This window comes from Platalea leucorodia (genome assembly GCF_965183815.1).
Source record: "Platalea leucorodia genome assembly, chromosome: 1".
Classification (NCBI taxonomy): domain Eukaryota; kingdom Metazoa; phylum Chordata; class Aves; order Pelecaniformes; family Threskiornithidae; genus Platalea; species Platalea leucorodia.
The window spans coordinates 157,891,246-157,914,265 of NC_138823.1; the positions used below are offsets into that span (position 1 = coordinate 157,891,246).

The following is a 23,020-nucleotide window of genomic DNA, read 5'->3' on the forward strand; positions in this document are numbered from 1 at the left end:
CTACTTTTGGCTCTTATCATAAACCTGCATTTAAAAACACCTTTCCCCTTGCCCCCCCCAAATCCCAACAAAACCCTTTTCTGTGGTCCTTGCAGTTCATTTCTGTGTAGAAGTTCATTTTAAAGTATCAAAAAAGTTACATCCATTACTAAATCTTCTTAAAATTTAATGAATAAGAAATGCAGTTTATAAGATATGGTTCAGTTATCTTGGTATTAAAACTGCTAAGTAGTTGCTGTTTCTTTTAATTATAAAAATACTAGATACATCCTAATAATAATAACAACAACAATAATAATAATAACAATAACAACAACAATAATAGTATCAAAATGCTTGATAAAGAGTGCAGCCCTGATGTTTTTGTTGATCTTAGAGTCTTTGCATTAGGACATGTCGTCTACATATAACAGCATCTATTTAGACATTGGACAAAACTTTCCAAATCCCCGAAGCAATTTGTGAGTTGAAGTGGAACAGCAACCATTTTAAGATAGACAGGTCTGGATTTCCTTCAACAGCAGTGTTAAGTGCCTTGTTCTGCAGTTGCATGGGTGCTAGTCTTGCAGCAAGCAAGAGGATCAGATTTATGGCTGGAGGCCAGGACAAGACTGTAGTAGCCCAGAGATAATAATGGCTTCAGCAGTCATAAAACCGCATCTTGTTTTCAGCGCACCTTTAAACATGAGGTATTATGCAAGCATTCACACCTGCAAGTTCAGATATCTAACTGACATGTAACATGAGTTACTGGGGGGGGGTGAGTGTTAAAAAGGGGGCTCACTTTATGTAGGGAGAGGAAAATCCGATGCCCTGAGTGCTCTCTGTTCCCTTCTAGACAGTTTTATTGACTGCTGGGAACCTAGGTTCATGACACCTAATTCAGACATTTACCCGTCTAAATCTGATCAATCTGAAGTTAAGGAGTATGAATAGTGTTCTTAGTATAATTTTCAAAAGTGAGTAACACTAGTTTTATGATACGCTATCATTAGTTCATAACAATTTTTCTTTTAATTTGGTGTCTATATAACATAAATTACCCATATTTTAAATCAGCTCTTACAGATCAGTGGCTGTCTTCCAGTTATCAATTGAGGATGCACCCACAGATTCAGACACTTCTAAAGCCCCATTTTAACCCCAAGCAAGTGTTAGTGAGTCAACAGAAGTAATGAGTCGTACTCCAAAGCATATTGAATTAGGATCTGGCTTAATAACAAAACAGCTTGTTAGATGTGCTGTAGTTTATGGGTTTGTTATTAGGATTTACTGCAAATGTCACTGGCTGTTACAGAATGCAAGCCTGAAATCTGATTTATTCCACTGTGTCAGTTAGCAGTATAGTTCTTGGATACCCGTCCCCTTTTCCTGTAACTGCAGAGACACTCAGAACCATAGCAAGACAATTTTGTCACCCAAGGCAAGATCTTTTCTTGGCTTTTTATATTGAATACTCCCTTTTCTTCTCCTCGTCTCCTCCTGCCCAGCCTTTCAGCCACCATCCTCATAGACCTGCAGCTCCTTCCCTTGAAACCTGAAGTCTGGCTTAAACATATTTGTCCCAGCTGATATCCCTCTTGGCCTATCCTTGCTATGATTCCAGAGGAATTGAGACATGTTCAATATCCGGGAATCATTGGTTGCCTGCCTTTATAATTGATCCCATAGGTTTGTTTTTGACTTTTAAAATTCTTTAAAATAGTAATATAGGGGGAAAAAAGATGAGTACTACTGAATACGCAGGTGCAGATGTGAAGGAAAGATGGCCAGTAAGTTGAGGGGCAGTTTAGGATTCAAAATGATCTTGATGAATTGCAGATATGATCTGGAAAAATAAGGTACTTTTCCATAGAGGACGGTCATTGCACCCATATAAATATGGGACGGACATGGATATGGTCTTACGCATAGATAGCTCTAGAGAAACAGATCTGTAGTCGTGCTGTATTATGCTGTTATGAAAGACAAACACCATACTGTATATAGAAAGAGGAGCATAGACTGTAAGATCTATGGACTAATCCTTCTGTTCTACTTAGCCATTGCTAAGACCCTGATTTTGGCTGCGGCTATTTAAGATCTGGAGGACACCAGTGATGATAATGAGGAAGCCAGTAAACGTGACTAGCAGAGGAAGAGTAACTAGGATGAGTTTAGCTTTAGGAAATAAAGACGGGGATGGAAATGATACAAACCTGCTGCAAACAAAGTGACTTTTTCATGTTTGTCAGAAAACAAGAAACAGTGCTTAAACTTCAGCAAGGAACATACCTGTTGGGCATTAAAAAATTTTCTAATGAAAAATAGTTAATAGTTAAACATCAGGATTGATATGTCTAGGGATATTGTGCAGTCTCTGTCTTTGCAAGTCTTTAAGTGCAATAGTAAGTCCCTAACGTACCAGATAAATGGCTGTAGAAGATTCTTTAATTTTATTTTAAGAAAAATAAAGATTAAAAAAAATCCCACAAAACCAGCCAAGCCTTATTTCTGGTTTTCTCCAGTTTCATCACATTGTATATTCATTCTGAAATAAAAATTTTAAAGCTGAATGCCAGGAATCTCGGCATATATATTGGCCAACTTCAGGATATGATACTCCAAAAGAAAATGTAAAAAGTATTTCTGCACAAAGGTTAAATCTCTCTTCAAATTTTAGTCACTTCTGGATTTGAATTTCAGGAAGGCATTTCTTTTGGCAGAGCATTAATAATATCGGTTCCTGTTCGTAGACCAGTGTGTTTAAAAAGGCCATTATGCAATTTTTTTGTTGCCACACACTACAGCTTTTAAAGCAGAAGTCTCCCTTGAAACAAAAATTTGTGCTTAAAGAAAAAGCCACCCATAAGTATACTAACCTGAAGTCTGTTTTATTTCAAAATCATTATTTCCTGAAATTATTTCTTATGAGTTGAATGCAAATTTTCTGTAACATTTTTGTACTTTACATTTGTCACTTCAAGAACAATATATTATTCTTAAAATAAAATTTAAAAATTTGCTTAATTAATGGAAAGTGGTCAGAGGTTTTGTCCTGCTAAATCAGTTCAAATTCCTCTTGTTAGTGTATTTGCATGTCTTCATTCAACTGTGTAAAATAGTAGACTTTCATTCTAGTTAGCATGCCCTGTTTGTAGCATTCATCTGCTGCAGAGGCTCAAATGACTTAGATTTTTATAATGATCTGGGTCCTAGCAATACTTCTAGCATAGTAATTTCTCCCATAAAAGGACTCCTTCACATAATTACTTGACTTATCATCAGAGAAGCTTCTATGTTGTGAAAATATACTTAACCAAATTTTAAAAAGGTTCATTCAGAAGGCAGTCCATAGGACATCAGGCATTCAATAAAACCTATTTTGTGAAGTTTCTTTATTAGGGTAAAAAAACTGATAAGGGAAATATAAGTAGCTTGAAAGTGAGTATATTAGTTTTAAAGCAGAATACAAACATTCAGAGAGGACAAGAGGGGAAAAAAAAAAGTTTTGTCAGACTATTGTTGTTGTTGTGGTTCCTTCATTGTTTTGTTTGAAAGATTTTGGGTTTATTTTTAGGTTGATTTTTTTTCCCCGCTTTGTCCTATGTTGTCATGTCATAATTAACCTAGTGAAATTGCTTCATTGCATGACTTATTAACCCTTCCTATGTTCATTCTCTCCTAACTTAAAAGCATAATCCATTAGAATTTAACCCTGATGGCTTGAAGAAGGCTGCTGTTCAGAAAGCCCTAAAGGTAAAACTAATATAGTTGTCCATTTAAGGTCACAAAAGTAATCGGAAATGCACAAATGCCTGCAACGCTTCTCTTCCAACAGTGGATGGAATTTCTGTTGCCAGATATATATTTAGTACAATTCTGTTTTGCTTAAATTTGATTTCAAGAAGCAGTCAAGACATTGGTAAAACGCTATGGTCTGTGGTAATTTGAATTTTAGATCAGTTGAGTGGAGTACAGACTGCTTTAGAAGACTGTGGAGAAAAAATAGTCCTGAGAACTAATTTGAAGTAGTAACTAAAGAACAAAGCTGACATGAAAGCTAAAACATCTTTTACACACTCAGTGATACTTTATTGGTCAACTCTGAATGACTAACCAATAAAATCAATCTCTGACATGTTTTGAAATAATCTTGTTTCTGCTAGATGTTTTTAGATGGCTTTACATCTTTTATATAAATGCTAAATAAATGTAGCCCAGCTTTTTGATATGGAAGACATAGAGTTGAGAGGCAAACTTGGAAGGCATAAACCAAGTTCTCAGCTGGAGAAACTGGGACAAGAGGCAGTTTCTAATAGACTGCCACCAGCAAATCTGTCAGTGGCAGGTGTTAGAGGTGCATTATATGTGTGTGTACATATTGCTGCCTATTTAGTATGAATTAAAATTATTCATATTTACATATCAGCATAAGCAACAGGGTCTTTTTGTCAACTTCTGTAGTTTCATCATTTTATGAAGAAAAGGGAGTTTCAGGCACCTTTTTATGGACAAAGAAAAAATGAAAGAAATGTCACCTACCATTTTTAAACACCATCAGCTGGAGTGTCATCTGACTTTCTTTCTGTTCCTTAAAGCTTTGTATTCTGTTGTCTTTGATAAGAGCTAAATATTTTCATTAAAATTCATGAAAAAAAGAACTGCGGCATTCATCCAAGAAAGGAGTGCTTTCTTAACAGGTTTTTTTCTAAAGGGAAGTATGGTTATAAGCAGTGTGTCACATTAAAGTCAAGTAATATTAGTGGAAGTATGATGTCCAAAATGTAAGTTAAGATCCAAAAATACGTAAAATATGCACATTCTTAATTTAAAAATATAGAATATTTTAATCACTTGGTTGTAATTGTGACCTTACATGCATTAAGTAGATTTTAACTAACTTTCTGTTTACATACCTGATCTGTACAATTTCCTACATGGTAAAATTCAAAGTATATTATTAACCGTGTATACTATATTTTCTAGGCCTTTCAAACTGCATTAACACCTGCTTGAGATGATTAACTTTCATGTCTAACTTTTCTTTCTGACTTAAATTTTTGTTAGGTTAATTTAAAATTTGTGAAAGAAACATGTAGTTAGGAATGTTCCTTTGTGTATATAATTTGTTTCTAAACTGATGTTTATTTTCACAGTTTGATGTAATGCTATACACCTGGTGAGCAAGGCTCAGATATGGCAGATGGTTGATTCTCTAATAAAGAGTATTTGGTAAACTGTAGAAATATACATCAGGTACATTATAGTGCATCTTCTTTCTCCCCAAACTGAAAATGGGGGAATATCAATGTTCCGATATTACATCCAATTTAATAATACTACTGCAATGTAAATAAAGTAAGCTTCCTGAGTTTGTGCTTTCTCCATATCTGCCATCTGCATGCAATATTCATTTTGCAGTTTTAACTATGCTTCATTAGCTTTGGGGGTTGTAATGCTCATTAAAGGATAAGAATTTGCACCTTACCAATTTCATTCAAAGAAAACGGAAAGGAGTCTAAAACTCCTGCTTATTTGTAGCGTTTTGCTTCAGCGTATTTAGGGTAGTTGGATGCCTTCATGTTAACGTGTTCACGAGTTAACTAGCCAGTCTGCCATTCAAGCCTGTCGAATAAAATACTGAGAATAATAGATAAGCGTATAGCAGAATGCCTATGATTTGTATTTTAAGATGCAAACATTTAAGTTTCCGAGGAGAGAGGTTTTGCTTTATTCTGAAGGCAAAGTTTTTGCTTTTTCTTTACCAGTCAGGAAAGAAATTAAACAGCAATCCCAACCCACTTGTTTTGCTGTCAGTTGGACACAAGGCACAGGAAAGTAAGGTAAGTTCCTACTCTTTATACTTGGCTCTGCCTGCAAACATTTGGTGACTCCATGTGCTTTGCACTAGCTCTCAAGGCACTGAGCATATCCACTGCACTAAAAGTTACCACCAGAACTGAAATTGCCAACAAGAAGCCAAGGATTGAATGGGTGGTTACTCCATTTAAACTGTCTGTGAGTAGAGACCAGATTTTTAACTATTTGCAGATGTCCTTCCACAGTAGGTTCTGATCTGCAACTGGGGTTCCTACAATAGTGATTATACAAATAACAGTGTGGCCAAATGACAGGCTTCAAAATACTGGTCAAGATTTGAAAATTTACAGAATCACAGAGTTACAGAAATGCCCAGGTCGAAAGGGACCACTGAAGATCATCTGCTTGAACCTTCTGTTTAAAGTAGGGCCTTAGATTAGCCAAAGTGCTGTGTAGCTCTCAGGAGCTCATAGTTTAGCCAGGCTACTTTGTTATTTTGTCTGCTGCTTTTTCTGTTTTGAGGTATGGACCACTTCTGTGCTTTGAGAAGGCTGTCCTGTAGCACTCCTGAGCTCCTTTCCCTCCAAGGTAGACACTCAGGGAATCCTTTCTAACAGTTCCTAGAGCAAGTTGAAATCTGCTTTTCTGAAGTCCAAGGCTTTTATTCTGTTATTAGTTTTCCTGAAGCCCCTTAGGATCTTAAGCTCTGTGATCTTACGGTCACTGTAGCCAAGGCTGCTGTTGATAGTCACATCTGCAAACCAATATTCCTTATTTGTAAGTAGGAGATTCAGAACACCACCACTCCTAATCAACACATCCAATGATTGAGAACAACCGTAACACAGCAGTGTGTGTTTACCTAGCACAAACTCTTAAACTGCTTGTGCCCCACTGTGGTGCTCTCCGAGAAAACATTAGAGTAGTTGAAGCTCTCTGTGAGAACCTGGTTCTGCAGACCTGAGACAGCTTTGAGTCATCTGAAGAAGGTATCATCTGTCTCTTAATCGGGTGGTCTGTAACACGTGCCTGTCATGAGGTTGATCTTGCTGGTGATCCCTCTGATATTGACCCAAGGCATTCAACATACCTGTCATCTTGTCCATAAGTAACCTCTGTGCATTCAAACAGCTCTTTAAAATAATATAGCAACAGTGAAGTGATACCTAGATAGGTAGATTTATGCAATATGGGTGTGTTTTGTTGTTTTTTTTTTTTAAAGTAAAAGTGTCAGTGAACCAAAAGGAGAGGACATCTAATTTGGCTTCTTCCTATCCTGTCAAAAATTGTCACAAAGCCTAAACTAGATCTTATATACAGTCTTAATTTTGATACCTATTAGAGAATGGATATAGAAATTCCAGTCCTTTGTTCCTGGAGATAGTTTTTTTTATGAGAGCTTTTTTTCTGTCTCCCCCACCAAGTTAATGGCTTGCTGAAAGTACTAAGATTTAGCAGTGAAATCTTCCACGTGGCTACTTTGTGTTTAGAAGGAAAAATACTAGTTTCTAGGAGTTTCACTGAGTTAGTTCAGCCCTTATAGAGCAGTATGAGAAGAGAGAGAATGTGCCAGTCTGAAAACCTTGCATTTGTTCATAGGCTGGTGTGAAGTAAAGTTTCTTTAGCAGGAGTTTTACTTTACATACAGCAACTTTAATGCAAAACATATTCTGTTACATGTCCTGTGTAAAATTTTATATGTGATATTACATATGCCTTGGGTAGATCCTTCTTGGCCTTTGTTTAAACATGTCTGGTTTCAGACATTAATTTTGCAAAGCCAAAATGAAAAATGTATTCAACTCCTGACACCAGCTTTATTAGACAAAAATGTTTTATAATTTCTGTGCTTCCTGTTCTCTAACTTTAGATTCGATACAAGACCAATGAACCAGTATGGGAGGAAAACTTTACTTTCTTTGTACACAATCCCAAAAGACAAGACCTTGAAGTTGAGGTATGTTGTCTCACTCTCTTAGATACCTTTCTTTTCTAAGACATTTCAGTAGTAACATTCAGACATTACAGACTGTTATGAAATGAGACTGAATATATTGTGAGCACCATTAAAATTATACTTAAAGACCAGGCTATGAAATGTTTATTTGCATTTACTACTAAAAGGAAGAAAGACTATAACTAATCTCTCACCAGAAGAACATAGTTGATGCTTGTCTTACTTGAAAAAAAAGGAAAAAAAGTAAATTTTGATACCTGTTTCGAACCTGAACAGTGTTAACTGCTAGCAGAAATTGCTGTTATGTATGGCTGATTTGTTTCCTCTCTCATGCCAGGGAAGTCTTTGCTTTATCCAAATACTGTATCCCTGTACACTGCTGAAATGTCATTTACATAGTTCAAAGAGACTAACGTGTAAATGAGTACTGTCCTAGTTACTATTCCTCTAACAGTTGTGGGAATTCATTTTCACACAGACTGTTTGGAAACCATGTAGTTACTTTGACCAAGGGTCAGGTAGGTGTAGCTGTGATGGCTAGTTTTCCTTCTTGCTTTTGCTGTAGAATATAGGGATGAAGCAAATATACTCAATGCCTAGTTTCTATTTCCTTCTTCAATGTGAAGTAATCTTATGATCAGAGGAATTTGATTTAAGAACAAACTACATTCAATATTGTTTGGCTTTTTTGTTTTTAAACAAAACTGTCATTTCCTTTTCTTTCTCTGAATTCTAACAAAGCAGATGATACAAAATGACTTAGCTTCTGTGTTCCTTCAGGTGAGGGACGAACAGCACCAGTGTTCTTTGGGGAACTTCAAACTGCCTCTAAGCCAGTTGCTGGAGAGTGAAGATTTGACTATGCATCAGCGGTTCCACCTGAGCAACTCTGGTCCAAACAGCACTATAAACATGAAGATTGCACTCAGGGTACTCTAAAACTTTTTCCCATTTTAAATATCTGAAAGCATATTTAAGACTATTGTGACTTCTTATGAAGAAGATACTACATTTCCTTGGGTGTCACAATGCCAGGTGTCCTTAGTTGTGGCAGTGCTATCAAGTACACAGAGAGAACCTCTAATTTAAATACATTCTATTTCAAAACCAGAAAATTCTCTGAACAGTAATCAGCTGCATTAATTAAGAGTGAGGTTTCCCATGGTTTTAGGTTCGGAAATCATGTTTGGAATCTGAATTCCTTCAGGTCTCTTATGACTCAGTAGGCTAGAGATCAGTGAAATCACCTTTGTCTTATAGAAATGGAACTGAGGTTCTGATGGTTTAAAAAGAATAAAATTTATAGGGAAAGGAAGTGCCTTCATAGTACTAGAAAAATTGAGACCAACTTTCAAGGACACTAGAGTTTTTAAGATGAAACTTGCATATCTCATAATTGGTTTGCCTTTTTCCCCAGCTAAATTATTTGGTTTAATAGGGTAGTGTATCTCTTTGCGAACACTGTCAAACTTCTGTTAACTTCTGTTATTTGTTCTTTTCTAAAGCATATCGCATATCCTTGCTTACTTGTCATTAATAAATGAAAATAACTTATAAAAGAGAAAGTAAGGACAAGGAGTGAGAAGAACTTGTAATGTAGGATTAAATTTCAAAAGATTAGAAGAAAAAAAATTATAGAATAGCTTTCCAGGTGGCTCGAGCTGCAAAGTAAATAGCACTTGCACCAGAAGTGTGTAGAGTATGGGAAGGGAATAATGAGGAGAATAATTCTAAATAAATGGAGAATTTCACATTGTTTATAGTTTCTGCAATTGCCACAAAGAAGATGGAGCTGTGTTTTTCTGTGGAAAAGGTTTCCTATTGTAGAGTGAATGAATATAAGTGTGAATATTTTTGGTCCTGCATTAGTGTCTGTAGAACTCTTGTAGAAACAAATTTGTTCCTGCTTTTTATACTGGAAAATAGTAATATTATATGTTTTTTTACTGTATCTAGGTCCTTTCGCTTGAAAAGCAAGCAAGATCTCCAGATCATCAACACTCAGCCCAAGTCAAAAGGCCATCTCTTTCCAAAGATGCAAGAAAATCATCTTTTAAGCCTCAGGTTCCTGTCTCGCCACCACCTGATTCAAACAAACCTGTTCCAGCTTCCCCAGTGACTGATAGTGATAAAAAGACTGATACAGCTGAAAAAAGTCAGCCTCCCAATGCCAGCCCTCAGTGGCCAACAGATCTCAGCCGAAGTTCCTCCAGTCTTCATGCCTCTAACTTCTCTTATTCTCCCAGCCACCTCTCAGTCAAAGAACCCACTCCTAGCATAGCCTCAGACATATCTCTGCCTATCGCCACACAGGAGTTACGGCAAAGACTACGACAGCTTGAAAAGTACGGTGTTAATTACTTGGTTTTGCAATACATCTGAGTTGATTTATAAAAAATGTCATCAGGGCAGCCAAAGAGTGCCAAAGAGAGAGAGTGCTTAGTTTGCATTTCAGTAATATTTTTTCCTGTTGCAGTTTGAGCCTGGCATTTGAAAATCAGTCATTGTGATTTTCTGCTTTCTCTTGGTACCTCAGTTAGACAGATTCTGCAATGAGAAATTACCTTACCATTGCAATGATCTGCAAGATAAAGTCCACCTTGTTCTCGTAGCTACACTGTGTAGTGCTAAAAAGAGCAGGATGGCAAGAGGGATTTTTCGATACAACGTTAATCACTTTCATGGCAATAGTTGCCTGTTTCACCACTGAATCCTATTGGCATTAATATTAAGCCAATTAAGCTGAATATAGCTGGTCTTTTTAAATTACTCCGAGGGATAGTTGACTATAAAGGATGTTAAATGAATAGTCAGTTACTGTTCAATTAATGAGGATTGCTGCAGCCATGCTTTCTTAAATTCTCTAATTTTTTTTTTTAACTTGCCTCAATGGGCAGCTATACTTACCAGTAAAGATAGCTGAGCAGCCATTCTGCTCTGAATAGGAGAATGGAAACGATTAATTCCCTATTCATGTAGCTCCCCTGTGAAGCTAAGTAGAAAGATTTTAATTTTTTATTTGTAAGGGATTGAACTGATTCATCTTTTTCCCTATCAGAGTTCATAGAATTAATGGAGTAATATAGGTTGGAAGGAACCTCTGGAGGTTGGTCAACTCTGTGCTCAAAGCAAATCCCAATTCAAAGTTAGATCAGGTTTCTTGGGCCTTGTCCAAACAAGTTTTGAATATCTTCAAGGATGGAGATTCTAAAAGCTTTCTCAGCAATTCCGGTGCTTAACCACTCCGCTGTGAAAACGTGTTTTCTTTATTTCCAATTGGAATTTATCTTGCTGCAACTTGACTTCGGTCTCTTGTTCTTTTACTGTGCACAACCACGAGGAGTCTGACTCAGTCTTCTCTATAATGTCTGTTTTAAGTAGTGAAAGACTGTAATTGAATCTGCTGTTGGCCTTCTCTTCAATTTGTACAAACCCACTTCCTTCACCATCTGCTTACGTGCTCCAGTCCCCCATTTAGCTTCATGGTCCTCTGCTGTCTTGTCTTCAGTTTGTCAGTCTCTCTTCTGGCCCAAAACTGGGTTAGACATTGTTAATTATGATAATTGTTGAAATACTACTCCTTATTTAATACACAAATTTCATACTTTCTCATTTGATAAGAGTGGTAAAGCTATGGCTAAGAAGGAGGTCCTTCATTGCAGGCGCCATGTTTTTAGGTGCTCTGATTTTTTTTTTTTTTATTTATTTTAACTAAGAAAATACTGAGCTGAAATGCTTCATTCTAATTTATGCTTCATTCTAGTTTTCAAAGTGAATGTCTTGGGAATTTTAATGGAGCAATCACTTTGTGGTAGCTATTCACAAAATATTCCCTTGAAGATACTCTTCAGGTGGCTGAGAAATGCGAAGCGTGCCATATACTGTCCTGTGCGAAACACAAAATACTCGTAGTCAGTTTACACAAACTAAAATAAGCATTTCATAGAGATGAGGGAACTCTGCAAATATTGGTCATTCTTTAAAACAGAAATTCTTAAAAATAGTGCTTGCTTTTTATTTAAGCATGGCCTGTATTTGTAAGTGTAAATTGATTCTAATCTTATTTTCAATGTGGCATGAGCTACAGAAAAGTAAAATGGCTGTGTTTATACTGTGATTTGAGCTTTTAAGAGAAAAAGCGGGTTTATCACTATTTTGATCCCAAGAATATCTATATTTCTGTCTTGGACAATTTAGAAAAGAATGAGCTGGTCTTCTAATTGGTTCCTGGCTGTAGGTAAGAGTGGCCCATCACTGAGGTTTTCATTGCAGTTTGCACCATTATTCTTTCCAATTTCCTAGATACTACTTTAATGTTTATTTTAGGGTAAGTTCTTTACTGATAATGGTTTTCAAAGTACTGAAGAGCAGCTGACCTCTAAACTGACAAGAATACCTAGCTTATTTTGGAGAGTAGAGCTATTGGACAAGGAACTGAATGAAGTACAAGAAAGTGATGAAGATATGCTCATGTGCTAACTTGTGTGCGCGCTCTCTTGTTTCACGTTGGTCTAGTGAACAGTTAAATGGAAAACTACTCAGCATATATTTCAATTAGGTCTTACTTTAAATATGCATTTTAAAAACTAAGCGTAATGTTCTACTTTTTCCTGCAGTGGAACAACTCTGGGGCAGTCTCCATTAGGACAGATTCAGCTAACTATTCGTCATAGTTCACAAAGAAACAAACTGATTGTGGTAGTGCACTCCTGCAGGTGAGCAGAAAATACGAAATTTCATTTCTGTGCATACTTCTTTGTAAATTTTGTCATATCTTGACTTATGCTCTTGAACTGGTTGTTTGGATGATCTTTGTTATTTTTAAAATAACATACTGATTGTAATTATGTGTAAATACAAAAACATACAGAGCTATACTCGGAATCAGTAAAAACTTTGTTGAAGATTTTGCTGTGATTTTGTATTTGTCTATTATGCCTCTGTCAGTTTTTAAATGAAAATGGCGTGTAGATTTTTATCAGCAGTGTCTGGAAGCTGTCTCTAAGAGACTGAATTTTTCATGGAATGACAAAACCACGTGATTTTTGGAAAGCCATATCTAAACTTTGAATTGGAATTTAAGAAACATTGTATTCCAACCTCTGCTGTCTGCTGACCATTTATCTGATCTCGTACGAGTCACTGCTAGGCATTTTTTTTTAGTTTTTCTTTTCCACTGCTGTGATCTACATGCTGTTATCCTGCACATCATACTTTGTTCAGGATACCCCACAACTGATTCACGTACTAAATGAAGCGATAGTAGCGTAAGCACTTATATTCAGCAATGTCTTATTTATTTTCTGAGTGTTTTTCCTTGTTTTTCACTGGTCACAGAAATCTAATAGCATTTTCAGAAGAAGGATCCGATCCATATGTGCGAATGTATTTATTGCCTGATAAGAGACGATCAGGAAGAAGAAAAACACATGTATCAAAGAAGACATTAAACCCAGTCTTTGATCAAATGTATGTTCTAAACATTGTGTAGTAGTTTTATATCATGTAATTACAAAGCTGTCAAATCAAGGTTTCTCACCTTACCTGAATGGATGACCTGTTGAAACTCCTAGTTGTCACCACCAGACTTGATCATACCTTTCTCTTCTGGTATAATACCTCTTCCCATCCTTCTATTCCCTGTTATCACTATAGCCCTTCTTACTCTGTAACCGGCCACTTCTGTCTTATTTTCTGCCTTATCCTATGTCAGTTACATCCCCTTTGTGCTGGTGGCTAAGAAGCAGTGTGTGCTCTTCTGGCAGGTGGTCAGAACGTGAGTGCCTTGTAGCTGGGCAGTGCTATTGGTATCCCTTCCTGCCAGGAAGCACGTCGATTCTGACTGGCGGATTGCCTGCCGGACAGATGCTGCCTCCTCGGTAGGACTGGCCAGCCCGTGTCTATGCGTGATCAGATTGCTCAGTCAATCTACTTGGTGGCACTTCTCAGCATCCAGGGAGTCAGGAAATTTCCCCGTAGGTTATATCCTGGCCCATAGGTCAGAAGTTGTGCAAGCTTGTGCAACATTATATTGCATAAAAATCCTTATCTTTGCGCTCAGCTTTTTGACGGTAGTTTCCCTCACACGTGTACCCCTTCCTCCCCGACCCATCACTTATCAACAAAGATGACCTTTCTCTACAGACAGAAACTTAATTTGGGGAAAACAACACTTCAGTCCATTCTGTCCAAGGGAAATCTGTAAATTGTTAGTCAGAGGCTCTAGTAGGTTTTCCTGGTACTGCAGCTCTCTCCTGTTTATTCCAGGTAATAGATTTGTTTTACTGTGGCTTTCCAAGTAAAATGTATTGCAAACCAATAAAGCTGTTCAAGAACTGTAGTGACAAATAGATGTAGATTGTGGTATAATCGTGCCCTCACTTTCTGTAAGTTTCAGATTTAGCAAACAAAACACATTCTTCCTTAAAAGTTTCCTTGCTGTGCCAGGAAAGAAAAGGAACTCTGGTCCTAGAGGACTGAGGATCAGTAAGGCTGACCAGGCTTTCCCTTTCGCAGAATAGTGATACTGAGCTGTCAAGATAGTAGGATTCCTCTGTATAGTCAGTGGCTGACCTTTTCCTTGTTTTATTTTGTTTGGGGCTTTTTTGTTTGTTTGTTTTGTTTTACCAGGGGCTTCTAAAGACCAAAGGTAACAGAAGTCTCAAACATTTGATGTTGATATTGATCATAGTATTGAAGAAAAATTTAGGCAAAAACGTTGGGATTTTTTCTTCATTTATCTCAGACCTCATTTTTTGTTTGGGGCGGGGGGATGGTTTGGTTATGATTTGAATTGTTGTTTAGCTGTAGGAACTGAACTGGCACTTCAGGTACAAAATTCTCTCTAAAGCATCACTTTGCCTGTCAGATTTGATTTCAGTGTTTCCCTGCCTGAAGTACAGAGAAGAACACTAGATGTAGCAGTGAAGAACAGTGGTGGTTTCTTGTCCAAAGATAAAGGGCTGCTTGGCAAAGTAAGTTGACAACAAGCAAATTCTGTTAATACAGCATGCTATGATACAAGACTAAAACCCTCTTGTGATATGAGCTTGTTAGTGTTGACTGAAGCACCTGATTCAGGTACAAAGCTTTTAAAAATTATAGATGGCATAGATATCAAGCTTCAGTAAGGGAAGGAACAAACTGCAGAGACAGACATCAAAAGATGAGGCAGAAATGTCTTCTAGAGAACGGTAAGTTCTGATCCTCGCAGTAACAAAAGAAACCTGCACGTCAGGCTTATTAAGCATACAGTCAGAGAAAGAAAATAGCCAGTAGAAAACAGGTGGTGTCTCAGAAAACATTCAGACAAAACTGGAAAGACAAGCAAGAGTACTTAGAAAACTACACAGAATAGATGTGTGTTTAGTAATTAAAATTCCAGACTGTAAAATCCATGAGAAAGAACTGCTACTGGAGATGTTCCTAATGCCAAAACCGGCTACTGTGTTTACAACTTCACTGTTCTATAGGCACTCATTAAATCAGTCTCTTTCCTACACATGTGATTTGGAGCATGCAAAAAGGAATAGAATAGTAAATTCCTACACCTTGCAAATTGCCATGTTTGAGCTCTGTAAAGAGGATGAGAGAGATCAGAATCGTGGTCAGTTCATGGCGAACGGTGCTCTTAATTTTCCTGTTTACCAGGAAGGCTGTTAGCATAAACACATCAACTGATTGCCATTGCCAAGATATACCATGTTCAGAATTTAAGCCTGTGAGGTGCTCTGGGACTGTATCGCTAAAGGGTATAGATTTTTAGGTCAAAAACAGCAACTTGAAACTTTACTACAGGTTGGGCAGATAGCTATGATGACAAGGATGTAAAATATATTGTTTATTAATGGCATTACTTATACTGTAGTTTAGAGGATTGTCAGATTTGATCTTTAAGAGACATAGAATGAAAGGCACGCATAATGCATTGATTGCTAATTTAACTTTCCACAGTTATTAATACCTCTGGCATCTGAAGAACTTGCTAAAGGCTGGACCCAGTGGTAAGTGTAATATTTCCTTTATTAATAATAATACTATATATCAATAACTGGTGTGTTAATAATAGTTTTAATAATACATGCTAAATGTAAAAAAAAATTCCTTTGTTTTTTTCATTTTCAGGTATGATTTAACAGAAGATGGTACAAGGCCACATGGTGCAAGTTAGGCCCATGGATACTGGGAATTTCCCATGCATACTTTTGCCAACCTTTATATATTTTTAAAGCATTGTTCTCACAGATGTACCAATATTATTTTTATAGCTTTACTGATTTAGTTCTTAAGACATCCCCAATAATTTTATAACACTCAGTCATTTTATGTAGACATAGCCTTTCTCATTGTTAAACTTTGTATTTTAATTTGCTAAACAATTTTATGTGTTACTGTAATGTGCAATAGTACAGTAAAGTAACCTTTTGTGTTTAAATTGATCTTTATGACGGCTGTACCTATTAGAAAGTGAAAAGATTATGTTCTGCTGTTTTCCTGCCTTGTTTTATATCTCACCAAGGTATACCGTATCATGTAAATATATACTATTTTTTTATAATTCTTTCATGCTGGTTTGAATTCAGAAGAAAATTAGATAAAGGATAATAGATATTTTCTTCTAAATGCATGTTGATTTCTTCAGATGAATCTCTTTTGTCTTTGCAGCACAATGGTCTTAATCATTTTGTGATATTCTTCAAAAACAAACTGCAGAAAAACATTTTTACTTTATTGTGTTTCTGGCCCAGTGTGGCTAGCTTAAAATGTACAAAACATTAACATTTTAATATTTATATATAAATGTATTATTGGAAAATCATGCTATAGAATATTATAAACAAAAATGAAAGTTCTATAAATATTGTATAAATAGAGGATGAGGTCCATGAATCACAGTTTCTAAATCTGAGTTTTTGTTTAATGGAGTAAACATGACAAACAGTACAGTTTTATTATACAGGCTCACTTGGATTTTGTTATTTATTCCTGTACTCTGTAGAAATAGACGTGACCTTTTGAAGGTATGAGGACATGGATTTTTCTGTATTATAAACAAAAGATCTCTGACCACTTAGAACTGTCCTTACTGCCTTGTTTCACTCATTTAAAAGGTATACAAATCAGCTTGCAATGTAAGTTCATATAGTAGGCATACGTACAAGACGTTATTTTTATTATACGATGCTGTGCTAAATAGTATATTATGCTATACCTTCTCTAATACTAAAATGGAAAAACAATAGGTAAGAAAGTGTGAAACTGAGTTGACACTGACTGTCTTTACAGTTGTTCATTGCTACTTTGAGTGTTTGGTGCATGAAAAAAATGCACTTCAGTGGTCCACAGAGGTTTCTTGAGAAATAATGGCATTTACTGAAGCATTGCCATAGTCTGCTGCAAGACTAGAGCAGTGATGCAATTAGCACAAACTGATAAAAGTAGACAGTTGAGAGTTGAAGGGAGAGTATCAGCCTAAACAGCTGAGCTCATAACTCTAATTTTATGAATTACGGGGAATTTTTTTTTATATTCAGAATTGATTTTTCTTTTCCTGGTAAGTTTTCTCAGACTGTTATAAAAATGTGCATTAAGAATCCAAGAGAACGGTTCAGCTCTTTTAGAGCCAACGCCCTCATTCTTGGATAAGTATGCAATTAGACAGACAAAGTATATTATTTAGCTAGGATGCTAGAATGATCTCTCAGCCAAGAAAGAATTTTAAAGAATATTTAAAAAACAATAAACTCCTGAAATTAGCTTTATTGTAAGATTACTGACAGAACCTTAATTCTAGATGTAGAATATGCCTACATTACTAGATGTACCAAAGTGCCTACCATAGATGTAGCTTTTTGTCTTTTTCAGGTTTAAGAATTGACTCATTTCAGTTTGTCTAAATTCAGTTTAACATGAACATTTGTCACGGATGTGTGTGACATGCACACATACACCTCTGTACAGTGATGGCCGCCTTATTGCCACATTTTATACAAGACAATTTTAGCAAAGAAACTTAAATAGTAAATTTTGCTGCTGTCACTTTCTGATGGACTGGACAATAGAGAGAGGTTCGTTGTAAGAAAACATTTCAATTTGAAGGCTTCACTCAATATTGGAATGTATGAATATCTCTCTATATATACACTCATCTGTTCATATCAAATGTAATATATTATGAAAGACACATTTTCTTTGCTAGTTCTCCATTAAAATGTTAAGAATGGGAAGACAGAGAATTGTTGTTAATGCAATGAAAATGCAGAAAGCGAAAGCTGATCTAAATAAGGGAGGTCTAAGTGCAGCAGTTCAACATAGTTGTCTTTTGCCTTGGTTCAGCCTGAGGTAGAAGGACTTTTGCTGTACATCTTGGCCAGTGACTCCCCAGAGTTTGATCCATAGCCAACAAATGGGCTGTTAGACTGACTCGGTGTTTCAAGTCTTAACTGAAGCCTGGGGATGTTAGAAGACTCTGCACTTAAACAAGAAAGGGGACATTTTGTCTTCTAAAGGGGGGAAATGCTTTGTTTGGGTAAATGTGAGATTATAGCACAAAGTGAGTAACTTGAATAAAGTGTATAGGACATGTTTTCAAAACAGCTCACAACCTAAAATTAGGGATAGGTTCTTAAGAGAGCCCAGTTCCCATTTAGGAGTCTGAAATTAAGAGATTAAATTGTCATTGTAATTCAGTAAGAGTAATTCCCATTGACTGTAATCAGTCCTGGATGCCAAACTCTTTAGAAATGTTCTCCTGAGTGAATTTGGATCAGAACATGACTGCATAGATGAGATGGATTCTTTTGATAGTGGAAACAAACCTCTGTATCATAGTTACCGAATTCTGATTGTGCCGTTTATGTGAAAGTAGGAAGGACGAACATCGTTTTTCCTCTGGGCAAAAATTGCACCTCATTATCAAGTCAACATATTCAATATCAACTGATAGCTTTTCATGTAGTTCTTGTTTATCCTGTGCCTTAAAATATGAACATATTAAGATGTTTAAGAAATGGCTAAAAATAAGCTTTGTTACCTGTATGTACCAACACATGTTCTCTGCTGTTGAAACTGTTTTTAGAATTACTCTGCTTCACTGACAAGAAAGCCAGCTTTCTTAATTATAGCAGCGGTATAACCCAAACTCAAATCAGCATGCCTATCACTTGGATTTGGATTAAAAGAATTTTCATTTTCTGTCTTGAATCCTGTATCAGAGCTGCAGCAAATGGTGAGATTGAAATGAGAACAAAGGGTAATCGCTTTTGTACGGATTGCCTTTTTTGCTCATGTAATTACATTATGATGCATGTATGTATTTATTCAATAAATTGTTCATATGGAAGTCAGTGTGTTGCCTCCCTCTACACACACACACACACACACACACTCCCTTTTCCCCTCTTTTGCATATCCCTGTCCTAATTAGTAATACGATTACGTGAATTTTTAAAATAAACCTGCATGCTGACTACTTTAATCTAGGTAGCCTTGCTGTAAGGTGTGCAGGCAGATTTTGGGGTTTTACGTGAGAGAAGATGGAGGGAGAAGTACAGGATACTTCACTGGAGAATTCCTTGCTTGTTGGTCTGGAACAGATTCACACAGAAGAATTAGTAGGTCCTTTGTTCAAGTTAAATATCTAAATTTTTTTCTCTTAAAATGATCAGTTGAACAAATTGTCACAATACTAGCACTTACTCATCAATTGTCATGAATTATGTTTTCAAAACGACCTAGAAGTGCATGTAATTGCCTTAGATTTAGAGCCAGCAGATTTCGACGTGTGGCAATCTTTCCTGTCCTTCTACCTGCTTGTTAAGGCAGATATTGATAGAAGATACAACTGTGTACTGTATGAATAAGAAAAGGGGTATTGGATCCTCTATCTATAACAGAAAAACAACCATAGAAATTACGCTGTTTGCAGTAAACATTGACTTTTCATTAATTGTAATACCTCTTCCCTTAAACAGCTACAACTTGTCTGCATTCCTAATAGTCAGTTTTCATCAGCCATAAATAAAAGCTACAGAAGTTCATCACCCAGTCACTATCGCATTTAGAAGGGACCCCACTGGATAATCTTTATTGATGCTCACAACAAAATTATGTTCAGGGTTTTTTTTTTTCTAGGGAAGGTATCTTCCTTTTTTAGCAGAATAAAGGGCTCCTGCTAATCAATGGGAAGGCAGCTAAAGCCAAGTAAAAGCATGCCCATTGCCATAACTCCCTCATGGCAAGACGTTTCTGGATGGCACGCTTCCTGGCAGTGCCAGTACTGATCAGGCGTCCGTGTTTTCCAGACTTGGATGAAAATCAAACCTTCCATTCAGTCCCTCAAGACAGGTGGTCACTGAATCAGCACCGGCAAAAGAACGCTGCTTATGTATTCACAAGATCTTGTTAGGGAGCAGAAATAATTGTGCAAGACGCTCCTCCAGATGGTTTTGGTATTAACTTGATGGGCTCAGCCAAGCCTAGACTTTTTCTTAATATTTGCTGTACTGTTTAAACTGTTTTGGGCCATCATTTAGTTCATCCAGTCTCCATCAAAGAGCAGTGTTTGCCAATACGGTTACCAATATGGTTATTTTAGGTATTTTCTCAGCTAAGAGCTGAGTACAAAATTGGTTTCCTATGAGGTTTCTGTTTTAATCAGTTTAATTATTTATATTCTCCCCCAAACAAACTCCGAATGTTGAATGGTACCTTTGACGTTCGGTGGAAAGAACCAAAACTTCAGACGGTCCCAGACCTATCCGTGGCTGTAGCTGGTTGCTGAAGGAGTCAGGCTATATAATGACAAATGATGTTTTTATACATCTTACCAAAGTGTCTAACTTTATCACTGTATGCTCTCCTACTGCTGTCAGGCTCTCAACAATATTCTCAGCCACCTTCTGAAACAGGGTATTTGAAAAATGCAAAGCAGCAAAAGTGAAAAATCCACTCGTATTTCTTTCAGTGTTATGCAGTGAATTTAGCTGCCAGATTAGATGGCAGCTCTGGGAGAAATGTTCCCTAATCTGTATTCATGTGATAGAGGTGATGCTCTCTGTTCTCACCGTCTGCAGGGAATATTGCTTCCCAGTCACCTACAGTGGAAGCCATTTTGAGCAGACTGCCACATATCTGTTTCCTCAGATGCTACCAAAGTGAAGACAGCCTGTCTTCCCCTGTTGTTTCTTTGAGTCCTCAGTAGCTGTAAACTTTATTGCAAAGGAATTAAGGGCTAATAGTGATCATTCTTCCCTTTAAGATCCATATAGAAACAGGTTCAAGGACAGACGAAGCTAGGCAAGATTCCAACCTTTCACCCCCAGGCTGTGGTAGGGGTGGTTCTTGGCTTGGGGACAGCAGCGTCCATTCCTGCCAGGACTTAATAATCCAACTGCCCTCAGAGCTGGGCATGTAGCACCTCAGCTTCAGCGCAAGAAGTGACATACAGACGAAACCTGTGACGTCCCAGCACCCCAGCTGTCCTGTCATTTCATGCATCAGGTGCGTGGTAAGAATCTGGTGTGTAACTGATGATCAGTTGTATTTATTATCTAAGCAAAGTAGTTCTTTCAGCAGGAGGTTGAACTAGACGGCCTGCTGAGGTCCCTTCCAACCTGAATTATTCTATGACTCTCAAGTATATTTTTTTAAATGTTAAAGTAAGATCAGTAAACGTCCTGGAGCTCTTGTGCGCTCTTGGGCCTGCGCAGTAGGTCTTTCTGGGCATTTTGCTGCCTGACCCCGAGCTCTCGGAAATGGGCATGTAGCAGCTCTGGCTGGGCAAAAAAAGGAGGCATGTAGCAAGAAGTTGTGAGCTTTGTTAAGTCAGGATGCAAAAATTGTGTGGTAATTAAAAATACATTAATCTATGCATAGAACTTGGGTTGCAACGTAGATAATGCTAGCAAAGTCATAATTGTCTGCAGGTACTGAATGAAGGTCATTAATTTTACTGGATAACTGGGATGAGATCTCTCAAACAAAAAATGGTGCACGCATTTAATGGTGGTTGTTTCCGGCATGGAATTTCAAATAAGGTGTCTTATTCCTCAGTTGGATTTGCAAGCTGTGTTATTCTACAAACTCTCAGAGACTGACAACTGGAGCTTCCGAAGAATTTCACAAAGATTAATAATTTAATAAAGAATATTCTGCAAGACAGTTCCATGCAGACTTCAACATGGGAGCAATACTTCAACTGATAGGCTGAAATCCCTGACGTATTTTGCATGGTTTTTCATTGCTGTCTGGAGGTTTAGTTGAAGTTACCGAGTTGCAATGTTTTCAACCTAGAACTGATAAGATCCTTTACCTGTTTTTGCATGAATCATGAGATGTTCTCTGAGCTAAAGTAAGTACGATAATCACTGAACGGGCGCTCTGTTGTAACTTTCAGCTCAGAGCCCAGCTGGATAAATTTGACAAACTGTGACAACAGCATCCAAACGAAGAACTCTGATTTCCCTAGACCTGTCTCTCATACAGGTGATGAAAATGAAACTACAGGTAATGAAAATGAGTTAATGGAAATGGCTGGTCGTGACTTGTAGAGTGGTATTTATAACAATGCTGGTTCTTTGTGTTTTATTAGGTAAATCATTAATTAATGTGCATGCAAAATAAGTTGGAATTGAAGCTTTGAAATACTAAGATGAGCTTTCTGAAAAGAGGTAAAAATCTTAGAGTTTTAGGCAACTTTGTTCCAGGTAATTTTTTTTTATTATTTAATATGCTTTTTCAAGTTCAGACTATTGGAAATGTAAAAAATGCTTCAGTTTTAACATTTTTTATAAGGCATTTTAGTTTCGCTTATCTTGTCTTTCACAATGAGACTTTAAAGTTTTTGGATTTATACTCATTACTGCACAAATTTTGTTTTCTGAAGACATCTAGTTATATATATTCCACTAGATGGTAGTGTAGTCCCTGTTCTGAAAAGCCTTTTTTGCTGCCTGTGCACTTTGTTTCTCGTACAGTAATGAAGCGGTCTGGATTCTAGGCATCTTTGGGAGTGGAGCCTGAAGCATCCTAGCTTAAAAGCAGTGAAAAGCAGGCAAGGTCCCCACTGCACTGTGCTCTCCCCCTTTGCTCTGAGGCACAGGTGATACTGAAAGAATTGAGTTTCATAATGGGGGTTGTTAATATCTGTATTCAATTTGCCAAAATATTTTTGTAAAAGCATTTAGTCATGAGGCACTGGGAAATAAAACAACTGGCCATGATTTGAGGAAACATGAAATTTCTTCTGGAAGATTAAGGTTC

The 23,020-nt window shown here is 36.9% G+C and overlaps 1 protein-coding gene across 3 annotated transcripts in view; it reads left to right on the forward strand.

The window, feature by feature from the left end:
• Nucleotides 1–19,082, forward strand: part of ESYT2 (extended synaptotagmin 2) — a 90,134-nt gene extending 71,052 nt beyond the window's left edge. The window contains exons 14-23 of one of the 3 annotated variants that reach the window (XM_082313315.1): nucleotides 3,676–3,738; nucleotides 5,751–5,825; nucleotides 7,673–7,759; nucleotides 8,540–8,689; nucleotides 9,716–10,104; nucleotides 12,376–12,474; nucleotides 13,097–13,228; nucleotides 14,628–14,733; nucleotides 15,713–15,762; nucleotides 15,884–19,082. In XM_082313315.1, the coding sequence (XP_082169441.1) occupies nucleotides 3,676–3,738; nucleotides 5,751–5,825; nucleotides 7,673–7,759; nucleotides 8,540–8,689; nucleotides 9,716–10,104; nucleotides 12,376–12,474; nucleotides 13,097–13,228; nucleotides 14,628–14,733; nucleotides 15,713–15,762; nucleotides 15,884–15,929 (1,197 nt within the window). In that variant the 3' untranslated portion in view covers nucleotides 15,930–19,082. The remainder of the gene's footprint in view (nucleotides 1–3,675; nucleotides 3,739–5,750; nucleotides 5,826–7,672; nucleotides 7,760–8,539; nucleotides 8,690–9,715; nucleotides 10,105–12,375; nucleotides 12,475–13,096; nucleotides 13,229–14,627; nucleotides 14,734–15,712; nucleotides 15,763–15,883) is intronic. The other 2 variants (XM_082313317.1, XM_082313316.1) reach the window with 2 other exon arrangements.
• The last annotated feature ends 3,938 nt before the right edge of the window (nucleotides 19,083–23,020 follow it).